Here is a 12133-nt window from a genome sequence, read left to right on the forward strand (position 1 = left end):
CGGGCCCCGCTGCGCTGCTGAGGGCGGTGGCGCGCGCCGGAAGTCCCGCCCCCTCCGCGCTGTTCAAATTCCCAACCGGTGCGTCACAACGCTCCGTTGAGCCCGGGGCCAGCGTCAGACGTCGCTGCGGCCGGGCCAATCAGCGGCCGCCGCTTCATCGCGTCCCACCAATAGGCGACGACCGGAGGCGGAGGGGGCGGGCGGCGTCGTTGGGGCAGAGGCGCCGCCCGGTGGGGAAGGAGCGCGGAGCCAGGCGAGGCGGCGGCACCACCACAAAATGGCGGCGGGCTCGGGCAGCGCGGCGGCTGTGGGAGCGGTTGGAGGCAGCGGCCCGGCGGGGCCTCAGGCTGCCGGCGCTACGGCGGCGGGATCTGCTCCGGTGGGGAGCGGTGCGCCCGTGCCGGGTCCCGGGGCGGTGCTGATCGGGGACCGCCTGTACTCGGGGGTGCTGATCACGCTGGAGAACTGCCTGCTGCCTGAGCACACGCTGCGCTTCACCCCGTCCATGAGCAGCGGCCTCGATACCGACACCGAGACGGAGCTGCGCGTCACCGGCTGCGAGCTCATCCAGGCGGCCGGCATCCTGCTTCGTCTCCCGCAGGTGGGGCTGGGCCGCGGCCTGGCCCGTCGGGCTGGGGGAGGCCTCTCGGCGGCGGCCGAGGAAGGAGGCCCCGGCGGGGCGGGGCGGGGCGGGCGTGGGGTCGGGCGTCTGCGCTCCCCGGGAAGGGAGAGCTTTGTTCGCTAGGCCGCGGCCCCCCGGCTCGGCGGCGGGCGGGCGGAGCCGGCGCTCGATCGCTAGGCCGCGGTTCCAGCTGCGCGGAGGGCCGGGGAGCTGCCCCTTTTGGCTGGGGTTTGGGACGCCGAGAGCCGCGGGGCCTGCGGCCTCCCCCGCCCGGCCGGGAGCAGGAAGCGGGTGATGTAACCGCCTGCCCCCGCCGCCTCCCCGGGCCGGCCCGGGCAGGGCGGGGGCTCCCGCAGTGCTTTTCTTAAGGTCAGGGCTTGCGGAAAGAAGGGCTTCTTAGGCTCCTCGGGATTGTAGTGACCTCGGAAAGGTTTTGTTTCCCGGCGAACTCAAATCGCAGTCTCGTTGTTCTTCGAGTATAAAACTTTCCAGCCATCTTCTAGCTACCGAGTCTCAGCTGCTCAAATTGTGTTATGAGTCTATGCAAATCATAGTATTATTAGATTCCCCTTCTCCTTCCACGCCGAAAAAGTAAAATTTTTCTGGTGTATTGGCATAACTTTCAGTTTTATTGAGTTCTAGTGTTTGGGTTGGTGGCTTTTTATTTGTTTTTTAATTAATTTGGAGCATATTTTCATATTTCATAAAAGAAGTTTGCGATTTAATGTATGTATTCACCTTACGGCGTTTGTGGTGTTGATATAATTTTGGGCAACTTAATTTGTTACTGAGGTAGGGGTGCTAGTTTTCTTTAGCTACCACTGAACTTACTCCCAGACTTAAATACAGCTTAGCTAGTCTTCTGGGTCTTAAATCTGTTGAAATCATTCTAGGTAATTTTTCTTTGAAACAGGTGGTTGTTTTGTTAACACCTGTTGTGGCTACTTTCTTTTTAGGTGGCTATGGCTACAGGACAGGTGCTATTTCAACGGTTTTTTTATACCAAGTCTTTTGTGAAGCATTCCATGGAGGTAAGAAAATGCTAAAATTTGTATATGGCTCCAAGTGTTATTTAATCTTTGTTTTGTTTTAGCAAGTTGTCATCTTAGATGTGATCAGAGCGTTAGTAACTAGCCTGTAGATTTTACTTATCGATCAACATGATTTTACAAAGCAACGTAATACTGATTTTGTCAAATTTTTAGTATTTCCTTGTTTTACCACCGTTTTCTCTTGTTATCCCTCCTTAAGCTGTTGGAGGAGATCAGCTCCTGATTTGAGCAAAACATCAGTATCTTGCAATACTTATATTTCAGCATGTGTCAATGGCCTGTGTTCATCTGGCATCCAAAATTGAAGAAGCACCAAGACGCATAAGGGATGTAATTAATGTGTTCCATCGCCTCAGACATCTACGGGAAAAAAAGTAAGCTTAGACTTTGAAATAATCTCTTAAGTATTAATGTTGTATTTTAATTATTAAACTTCATGGGCTGATGATAGTATCGTTCCCTGTCTAATCAGGGAACATCTTGAAGAGATCTCATGAAGGAGAAAAGTGAGTGGACCCATTTTATTAAGTAAATATTTTGGGTGTTGTAAATAGCGTTGTCTCTTGTTTTTACACAAACACAACCTGCATACGAGTACTCTTTGAGGTTAAGATTATCTACTTCAGAATTTGAAATTGTCTTGCAGAAAACCTGTGCCTCTAATACTGGATCAGGAATATGTGAACTTGAAGAATCAAATTATTAAGGCGGAAAGAAGAGTGTTAAAGGAGTTGGGATTTTGTGTTCATGTAAAGCACCCTCATAAGGTTTGTACTGTATAAGTTAACTTTATAATCAGTGTTTCATATGCCATAAATGCTTTGAGTAGACTGCCTAACTGCACGGAAGCTGTGTGGTTCGTGCGTGATAACACTAGTTAATTCAGTGAAGCCAGCTTCTTACGATCCCCATGTCTTCTTTCTCATTTAAGAGATGCTTACTAGTTGGTCTTGTATCAGTGCTGAATGACGACTGGAGTTGGATACAGATGCTAAGTATTCCTTGAAGTCAAATTATATAAGTAGGTAACTTTGATGTTAGAAAACATCAACTAAATGTAGGTTCTTAAGCAGAAAATAATTTGGAGACCTGGGGTTGTGATAGCCTATTATGAGAAACAGTTGTGATCACTCCTTGTGGAAACATGCTGAGATTATTGAATTCGTATGAGCTAGTTAGCAGTGTTTCTTACATTCTAAAACGTACACTCAGGTGTGAAGGGCTTGACTAGAAATGAGACAGTTCTTGGTATTTAAGTATCGCATGTCAGAGTAGGATGATACGTGAAAGATACAACTACTGCAGATGTTTAAGTTGGTACTTTAGTGCCCTTAGCACTATGCCTGAAGTGTGGTAAAAGAACCTTCTACTTCTGTGCCAGCAGAACTTGGATCTTGCTCTTTATTCCTCTAAAAACTACTGCTGTCTTAAAAGTTGTCTTCTTAAGCCTACTCGACTTTCAGAATTCACTCAGGTTACAAACACCCCAAAGGACAATTGTACTTATTTGTTAATTGGTTTGAATTTGCTGCTAGAGTAGTCTTTTTATTTGCATCCTTGTTTTCCTTTCAAACCTAAGAAAAAAATCTAGAATTGAATGAACTAGTGACACACAACATGTTCTCTGCAAATACTGTTATACTTCTGTTACTGCTTATTGCAGCTAGCAATATTTTCTCCCAAGTTACAGCTAAAAGGAATGGTGAGTTGTGTAGGAGAACGTACCTAGCTTGAAAACAGTTGAAGACAAGACATCTAGATGAATAGCATGGTGCCTGAGCTCGGAAGATGGAGAGCTAGGAAGGTCAGATCTGGTTGAGTGTCCAGCTTTTGCATTGGAGAGCAGAAGCTGTGTGGATAAACACTGAGGATGTTGCAAACACTCTCCTGTGGAGTGTTGTAGAACCTGAAAGAGAATTACAGATGCCTCATGGATGTCCCTCTGAAATAAATGGGTGGCTCTCAAGATTCTTGTTAATAACTCAATAACCCATATCTTCCAGATAATCGTTATGTACCTTCAGGTATTAGAATGTGAACGTAACCAACACCTGGTCCAGACTTCATGGTAAGTTGATTTTCTTTGTTATAAGAGACCAGCAGGGGCAGTAGCAGAAATATGTCACTTGAGGCACTCTGGGCAGCATTGCTCAGAAATCATTGTGGGCCACGCCAGACAGCTCCAGTGTTTCTTGGCGTGCCCCAACTACTCAAATGTTGATCGGCCTCTTAAGTTAGAGGCACTGTTTTAATGGTAAGGTAGCTTTCCACCCTGACTTCTCACTTCCCTCCTCTCTGCTTTCACTTTCCAGCTGAAGGGAAAATGTTGAGTGGGTTGTAGCGTTTCCTTGGTTTTTTTGTTCTTCAGAGAAAACTATGTGTAGTTAAAGTCTGTTACCAGTGCTGGGAAATGGCTTTTCCCGGGGCTTGGACTTGATTACAGGTGTATCAAAAACTCAGCACAGATAATTTTTTTTTTTTTATCTGTATGGATAATGCAAGATGCCATCTTCTAAGACTGAATAAACTCAATGTTTTCATGTTTGCTGAGAAATGTCCTCTGCCTTGTCGCTCTCATGACAGTAAAGATTTGCTTGGGGATGGGAAGCTTATGTAAAATTTCAGGTCTTAAACTTAAGAAATATGCTTTTAAACAGTAATGCTTTTGAAGAATACTGTGGTTTAAAAACCTTTAGTGAATCCAAAGATCATATTTCTGCTGACTGAACTGTCTGGTACTGTAACCTGTGTGTAGAGAACCAGTTTTGACTTTTCTTTTCTGTACTCTTTTAATCAAAGGGTAGCCTCTGAGGGTAAGTGACTAAGACTTCTCCTCTGCTGCCCAAGCGCTATGGTGCAGGGATAGCTGCCGTCTTCAGCCAAACCAAAGCAGGCTCTACAAAGAGAAGGCTGACCCTAGACAGGTGGTATATATGTGATAGTATAGTAACTGGCCAACTGCTTCTTGTGCTTATACTTTTTGACTTTTATTTTTCTTGTGCATTTTGACTGTTGTATATTTTATAACCTGATTGTTGAAGTTCTGAAAGGTTTTGAATGTTCTATAACTGTGAAAATGATGTATTCTTACATGATAAAGCAAATTAAGGTGGGATTTAAGTCTTAAAGAGACGAATTAACACAACAAAAACTGAAATACAGTTTCCATTTGTAAACTAGTTAGAAAATGCTTGAGTATATGTGTGAAGCTTGGAGTCAAATGTAATACTTGGAGAAACTTCCCAGTACCATTGCATGAAGTACTGGGATGTGAGTTACGGACTACTCGTTACCAGTTTTCTACTTGTTACGAAAGGAGGGAGGAAATTACCACAGTTGAGAAACGGTTCAGATGTTAAAGTAACATATTTGTGTGCTGATGCTTGTTGCTTCCAGTACCTGAAAAGTAATGGATATGCAGTATAATTGTTTTTTGAAATGTGCATTTTTACATTACCTTTTTCTTAAAATGTTGTGGCAAGGATTCATTTCCTCATGTGTCTGATTCTGAGCCCACAGGGAAAACATGCAGAGGCCAAACTTGGAAGCAGGCATGTTTTTCAATTTGGCAAATTAGAAAAAGGCTGTATGACTTCCAGATGTTTGAAGTACCACTTTTCTTTATCGCTTCTTTTGCCAAAAGGTTTGTGCTCTCTTTGTAGTGGGACAAGAAAAGCAAGTTTTGAAGCTCCTTTCTCCCAGAAAGATGAGCTGATGTTTAGCATTGCCTCTCTGGGGTAGCAGTTGCTTTTTGTATAAAGAAGGATGTAAGACAGTGGGGGCAGGTGGGAGTTTGATGCCTTTGGGATTCAAGTTCCTTTTGTCTGTCCTGTGTAAACTGGTTACAGGTGCCTGGACGTGGTCTCTGGTTTGGATGTCTTGGGGGTTAGTGAATCCTTGTATACTGGGTACCCACATGGTTAATTACCACTTTCAGAAAGCGTATTATTTTGAGGACTTTCTATTGTGTCTTGTTTTAGCTTTACCCCACCTGATGTTTTGCTTGACATATGTGCTCAGAAATCTAGATCTTTTTAAGCACATCAGCTGGCAGATTCAGAGGAAGTTACTTTGTGTATTTAAGATTTAGAAGAATTATGCTTAAGTGTACTGACTGGAATATATGTAATATTTTACAGTTTTCTCATTCTGTGAATATTCATTTTAAGCAACCTTACTGAAATGGGACAATTTGGAAACCGTGTTTCATGTGCCAAAGAGGAGATCTGCCTGAATACTGAGTATTCTCCTGAATTGATGTCCCCAAACACCCTGATTTCTTCTATGGCTGCTTTTTGCATCAAAAAGAATTCTGTTCTGGATGGAAACTAATGCTTCTGGAGGAAAAGGGACCCCTTAAATCTCCAGTGGAAGTGGACACGTGCTGAAGTGGGTGGTGTTTTCATGGGAGAACTACTACAGGAGCTGCAGCTTTCAGCAAACCATCTGGGCTCAGCCCTATTGCAGAGAAACATGTGAACCTAAAAGTCTATAACTGAGTACTTCAGATTACATTGTATGTTGTCTTGATGAAAATAACTTGTCTGTTGCATGAGAGCAGGCCAGTAGAGATCCAGAAGGAAAAGTGAAGTTAAAATTGGTTCTCTTTTCACAACTGAATTTTCAGCAGTCAGTCAGTCAAATTTAATTTGTCACACATCCCTCCCCTCGAGGGATTTTTTTTTTTGTAGTAAAATCATTCAACTTTTCTTTAGATTTACAGGAGTATAATGTTGAAGTCTAGTAACTGAATGCAGAAAGAAATAGTTCTTGTAGAAGTAAAAACAAAACAATCCAAAAACCACCAAACAACTTTGCAGTGCCATGCAACTTCGTTGATATCCTGTCTTTCAGGAATTACATGAATGATAGCCTGAGAACAGATGTCTTTGTAAGATTCCAGCCAGAAAGCATTGCCTGTGCATGTATTTACCTCGCAGCTAGGACGCTGGAGGTGAGCATCCAGTTCCATAATATCAGGCTTGTTTGGTGTTTTCATAGAAGCAGAAAACAGCATGTTTTCCCTCCCTTTCAGATTCCACTTCCTAATCGTCCACACTGGTTTTTACTCTTTGGAGCAACAGAGGAAGAAATTCAAGAAATCTGCTTAAAAATTTTGCAACTCTATACTCGGAAAAAGGTTTGTTTCTTTTTCATATTGTTGAGCGTTCATTAAAAACTGCAGCTTAGAACCTGAGTTGGAAAACCTTACCCCATTTGAAACTAGCTGTAAGCCTGGTTTGTTAGGTGGAACAGGATAGTAGTTACAGCGTCTGGGTCTCTTTAGATTGTTTTCCCCCCCTGTAAGTGAGTGAGCAGAAAGTCTAGTTTACTAAATTTTGACCTAAGCGGTGCTCCTGTGTTCACAGGTTGATCTGTCTGATCTGGAAAGTAAAGTAGAAAAGAAGAAGTTAGCTATTGAAGAGGCAAAAGCACAAGCTAAAGGTCTAGTACCTGAGGGAGCCCCAAGTTTAGATAACACGTCAGGATTTTCCCCTATCCCAAAAAATGGTAAGTAGTGGATAACTTGTTTTTAATAACTCCTCATCCTAAATGTATATTTACCCTTTTGGGATGCATATAGTGTGGTTTGGCTTTTGGTTTGGGTTTTTTGGTTGTTTTTTTTAAGCTGGCTTCTAGCAACTATTCAAATGGCAGAGTTTGAATAGCATTGTAACTTTGTAATTTCTTGAAACAGATGAAGGCTAAAATCAAATTAGTCTAAAATTAAGGCTAGTTTAAACTCATAGAGTACAGGAGCTTGCTTTTATGTGGTTTTGGCAATAAACTCGAACAAATACTTACAATGGGCATGTTATGCTAAAGCAATATGAAAGCACAGGTATGATTAGGAACTCTGGCAGGAATATTTTTTGGGTGATGGGTGGGGAATATTTTCCTGCATACTTGGTCGAAAGTTTCTTTTTACCTTTAAAAAGATACTGAATAATTGGCAAGGAAAGGAAGTTGCTGTTCTGCCTCCTTGAAGTGGCTTTGAAAGCAACGTGTTACTATTGCAGTTTGTCACTGCAGTATTTTGGCAGAAGTGTTTCAGATCAGCTTCTGCCTTCTGCGAACTGCTTCAGGTTACTTCTTGTGGGTGGCTGTGTGTCTGCATGCGTGCACAGACACGCAAGCTGCACGTGCACAGTACTGGTTATTATAAAGGTGATGAGATGGGGTGAGAGGAGGCTTCAGTCCTTCTTTTAGTCATTACCCATACTTTCAAAATAAGGTAACAAAGGCTTGTTTTTCTAGAGTCTCCAAAAGAGGTTAAAGGAAATAAACCTTCACCGCTACCTGTTCAAGCAATGAAGAATGCTAAAAGGAAAGTAGAGGGAGCAAAAAGAATGAGTTCAAATAGCCCAGTAAATGGGTAAGGCTTTCATAACAAAGAATTTTATTTTTTTTTCATGACTACTTTAAGCAAAATAACTTACTGTTTCTTGTCTCTTGCAGCGTTCAGAAAGGAAGAGAAAGCAGAAGTCGAAGTGGAAGTCGAGATCAGAGTTATTCAAGATCACCATCCAGGTCTGCATCCCCTAAGCACAGGTATGTCCTGCTGTAGAGGGTGTGCTCGGAGAAGCTCCCAGACGGCCATTTCAGAGTGAGCTTTGGTAGTTTCTCAACAAGAGAGGCTGTGAAACAACATAGCAGTATGTGCTACTGGTTAAAACTCCAGAAACGATACACCATTGGCTCAAGTCAGGGGAGTTGCAGTGTCTGACCTTGTCCTACCTGTGCCAGATGGACTGAACAGGGAGTGTCGGCCTGTTGCTGGTGACGTACAGCCCACCAGGCAGCAGCACTGGCTTGTTGGTTTGGGTTTTTGACATTTAAAGTTGGGTGTTTGTGGCCCCAACCTTTAATGAATTATTATTTTTACTGAACTGTACTGGAGTAGTTAATCCATTTTCTGCAGTAGATGAACTTACAGCTCCAGCCTTAGTCTCTCTGGCAGTTGCTCCTGCAAAATCTTAATTTATGAAATACAAAATGATCCTGATTTGTATCTAGTTGAGAGTAGTAGAGATTCATGCCCCTCAGTCAGTGCAACTGTGACTTCTAGTTCAACAGTCTATCCCATTGGGTTTGGGTGTGTGCTGATAAAATCATGGCTTTGTGTGTGTAAAAGACAAAGCTAAAACCTGCTGATTAAAATTCTTCAGTGTTGAATTTAAAATTGCATTTTAGTAATTATCTGAATTTAAAGAAACGTCTTTAAAATCTGCATTCTGTACTGCCTTTGACTTTGAAGTTCAGCATATAACCATGGTACCTATGGAGGGGAAATCAAAGAGACCGAAAGGTTAACTCCAAACTTGGGCGTTTTGGTGACGGCATTACTATAACTGAAGCAGGAGAAGTATTTTTACCTGTTGTCCTATTGTTGGCGTCACCTTGAATCTGGCAGTTACTCTTGGCTATTTGTGCATGTTCTCCAAGTAGTGAAGGAAAAAAATTGTAAAACTGAGATGTGACTACTCTGCTCCAAATGGATGTGAGTTTCTAAAAATCGGTATTTCTGCAGTAACCAGATGTGATCAAGTCTAGGACAGAGGATTAGTTTTCATGGGATACTGAATGCGAGAATCCAGAATCAAGTGCCTGGTCTCAAACTGTGCTGGCACACCTTGGCTCTGTCAGTGAGAAGCGTTTGCCTGTACGGTACTTACTGAAGCATGTGTGTGTGCATTGTGACTGCGTTTAGCTGCTAACAGCAAGGTAGAGTCATTCTGTTTAATGTTAAGCAAATCATGTTTTCTCTCCCGTTCTTTTTCCACAGGAAAAGTGAAAGTTACTCCACATCAAGCGGCTCCAAATCCCACAGCCGTTCCAGGAGCCGCAGCGACTCTCCTCCGAGACAGTTCAACCACAGTTCTAGCTACAAAGGTTCCAAGGTGAGAAGTTACAAGAAATCAAAGGACTACAAATACTCAACACACAAACCACGGAAATCGCGCAGCAGGAGTTCGTCGCGGTCCAGGAGCCGATCCCGGGAGCGCTCTGACCATTCGGGGAAGTACAAGAAGAAGAGTCACTACTACAGAAATCACAGGCATGAGCGTTCGCGCTCCTACGAGCGAGCGAGTCATCGCTATGACCGGGACCATCCTGGCCACAGTCGGCATAGGCGATAAATAAAGCCAAAAGTTCTTTCCTTTGGAATTAAAGCAGTGGAGCTCTTCCCCATGTGGGCTTTGCAGTGTAGGGTTAACCACCTCGTAAACCACCTCGCTTGAGTAATGTCCGTTCTGCTGGCAATTGTGTGCTTACTGTCCTGAATCCAAAGGAAAGATACTAACAAGGGAGGCTGATGTGAAAGACTGAACCTGGTAGATGTCTTGACTGTTCTGCTGCAGAACTTGTCTCTGGAGGCTCCTATGCCTGCTCTTTAGTAATTTTGCATACCGTAGTGCAGTGGAGTGTTACTTGGGACTTCCAGTTCTGCGAGCGGGACCTCCGTGGCTCAGCCGTTGCAATACTGTGCTGAACAGTCCTTCCCTGTGGAACTAGAAGGCTCAAGACAGTTCATAAAAACCATTGGAGTGGCTTGGTGCTAACAAAGCTGTCTTTTCATACTGACTCAATTATGTTGTACAAATGTAAGGTGACTTTTTCTAGAACTGTTGCCTATATTAGGTTATATATGTGTATATATATTTTGCAGTGTTACAGTACAGTATGGGAATATGGCCTTACTAGCCTTTACACTTTATCCACAATGTAAATAAGCATTTGTTTAATACAGGTGGAAGATATATACAGAAAACTCAAAACTTGAATTCTATCAAAAGACTTGTGTAGAAAATTCTGATAAATGTGAAAGTATTTAGCTCTGTGTATTGAGAGTAGTATATTTTTATCTGTGCAATGCTGTGTGCAGGCCACCAGCTCATAAGACATTTCCTATATATACGTTTTAAGTGGTTTGAAATTCTTTACTCAGGATCTTTGACACTCTGAAGAATTAGTAGTTTGTCAATCTGCATGCTTGTTGAAGAACAGAGCATTTAAAAAAAAAAAAAAAGGCAAAAACCCCACAGCCCAGTAGTATCAGTTCTAGTGGTATATCTGAGCTGTTACTCTCATGCTCCCTAATTTCATTAAAGTATTTGATTTTCTATTAAGTTTACTTGACAGTAGTTTCTTATGAGCTATACCACTGTGCCTACTCGTAAGGAAGGAAATTTGGTGCTGAATGAAGAGATTATCAAATTGTAGTAGATTTCAGACTAGCCCAAGTTGTTCTACCCTGAATATAGGTGTAGTAGATGTCATGCTGTGCCCATCCTGGGGGCGTAGCAGCGTGTGAAGTGGGGTGCTGTTCCATGAGCCTTTCAAGCTCTGAGTAGGGTCTTACTAGAGCCTCTGCCTGCTGGTTAAACTTCTTCTGCCCACTCTGGGAAAACAAGATGCTTGAGGCTTTTTTGTGGTCGGTCTTGTGGGTGCCTCAGTGTGACAGTGACCCTTGTAATGCTTCTTTTAAATCCAAACCAGTCTCGTGGCCATTTTCTTAATTTTTAATACGGAGGCAAGGCAGCTGAAAGGATTTGCAGTCAGCCTTTCCTACAGCCAACCTCTAGTCTACCAATCTCCTGAGCTGGAGGTTGTGTAGGATTAGTCTGTGTAATTACCCGTGGACGTATCTGTGAACTCGACTAATCTTTGTTTGAACTAAGTGATGCTTTTGACCTCCAGCTCCCTCTGACGTTCTGTTCCGTAACAGGAATTACTACTTTACGCAGTTACCTGTTCTAAGTGTATCGCTACTGGATAGTTTCAGTGGGGGCCCATATTTCCCATGCAGGGGGAAGGCTAGTTATTTCCTGGTCACCTTGCAGTAGCAGTACTTGGTTTGCAGTTCTTGGCCGTAGTTCTGATTTACAGGAGAAATGAAAAAAGATACAAGGAAGGCTCCTTGGAGCTTCAGTAGAGTGCTGCTGTGGGATCTGTTCCTGAATCAGCAAGCTATCTGCCTTAACTTGACCTTTGCACACAGGTGGAAACTAATTGTTTCATACTTGGTACATAAATAATTGAGTAGAAGTCAAAGTATTAAAGGAGCTCACACATAGTGTGATACAAAAAGTGACTTGGACCTACTCAACTATGAACAGCCTAAAGTAACAATGGTGGCTAGAGAGTTCCCATTTGAAGTCTAATTCTTACTACCTCGATATTTTTTGGAGCAGGTCACTCAAATCTCTGTTTACTAATTCAATTCCAGTTCTAAAAGGTAGTCAGTGTTTCTAAATTGTCAGTTTAAAACCGTTACCCCTTGCCCTATCCCTACATGAGTCCCTCCCTGCTTTCCTGTAGCCCCTTTCAGTCCTGGGAGGCCACTCTAAGGTCTCCCCGGAGCCTTCTCTTCTCCAGCTGAACCCCCCCAACTCTCTCAGCCTGTCCTCACAGGGGGGTGCTCCAGCCCCTGAGCATCTTTGTGGCCTCCTCTGGC

General features: G+C 43.3%; 1 protein-coding gene across 4 annotated transcripts; it reads left to right on the plus strand.

The window, feature by feature from the left end:
* Positions 1–223: 223 nt before the first annotated feature.
* Positions 224–10805, plus strand: CCNL2 (cyclin L2). Of its 4 annotated transcripts, XM_074892624.1 has the most exons (11): positions 224–601; positions 1579–1653; positions 1939–2048; positions 2321–2441; positions 3678–3742; positions 6529–6628; positions 6710–6814; positions 7044–7185; positions 7933–8050; positions 8134–8226; positions 9461–10805. In XM_074892624.1, the coding sequence occupies exons 1-11, from the start codon at positions 278–280 to the stop codon at positions 9813–9815; spliced, it is 1608 nt and encodes a 535-aa protein (XP_074748725.1). In that variant the 5' UTR covers positions 224–277; the 3' UTR covers positions 9816–10805. The 4 variants fall into 4 exon arrangements, with proteins under 4 accessions (XP_074748725.1, XP_074748726.1, XP_074748727.1 ...); XM_074892625.1 differs by lacking the exons at positions 224–601; positions 1579–1653; positions 1939–2048; positions 2321–2441; positions 3678–3742 and adding an exon at positions 3749–6190; XM_074892626.1 differs by lacking the exons at positions 224–601; positions 1579–1653; positions 1939–2048; positions 2321–2441; positions 3678–3742 and adding an exon at positions 3749–4598 and having other exon boundaries at positions 5194–6628.
* Positions 10806–12133: the final 1328 nt, after the last annotated feature.

Source organism: Strix uralensis, chromosome 23 (genome assembly GCF_047716275.1).
Source record: "Strix uralensis isolate ZFMK-TIS-50842 chromosome 23, bStrUra1, whole genome shotgun sequence".
Lineage (NCBI taxonomy): Eukaryota > Metazoa > Chordata > Aves > Strigiformes > Strigidae > Strix > Strix uralensis.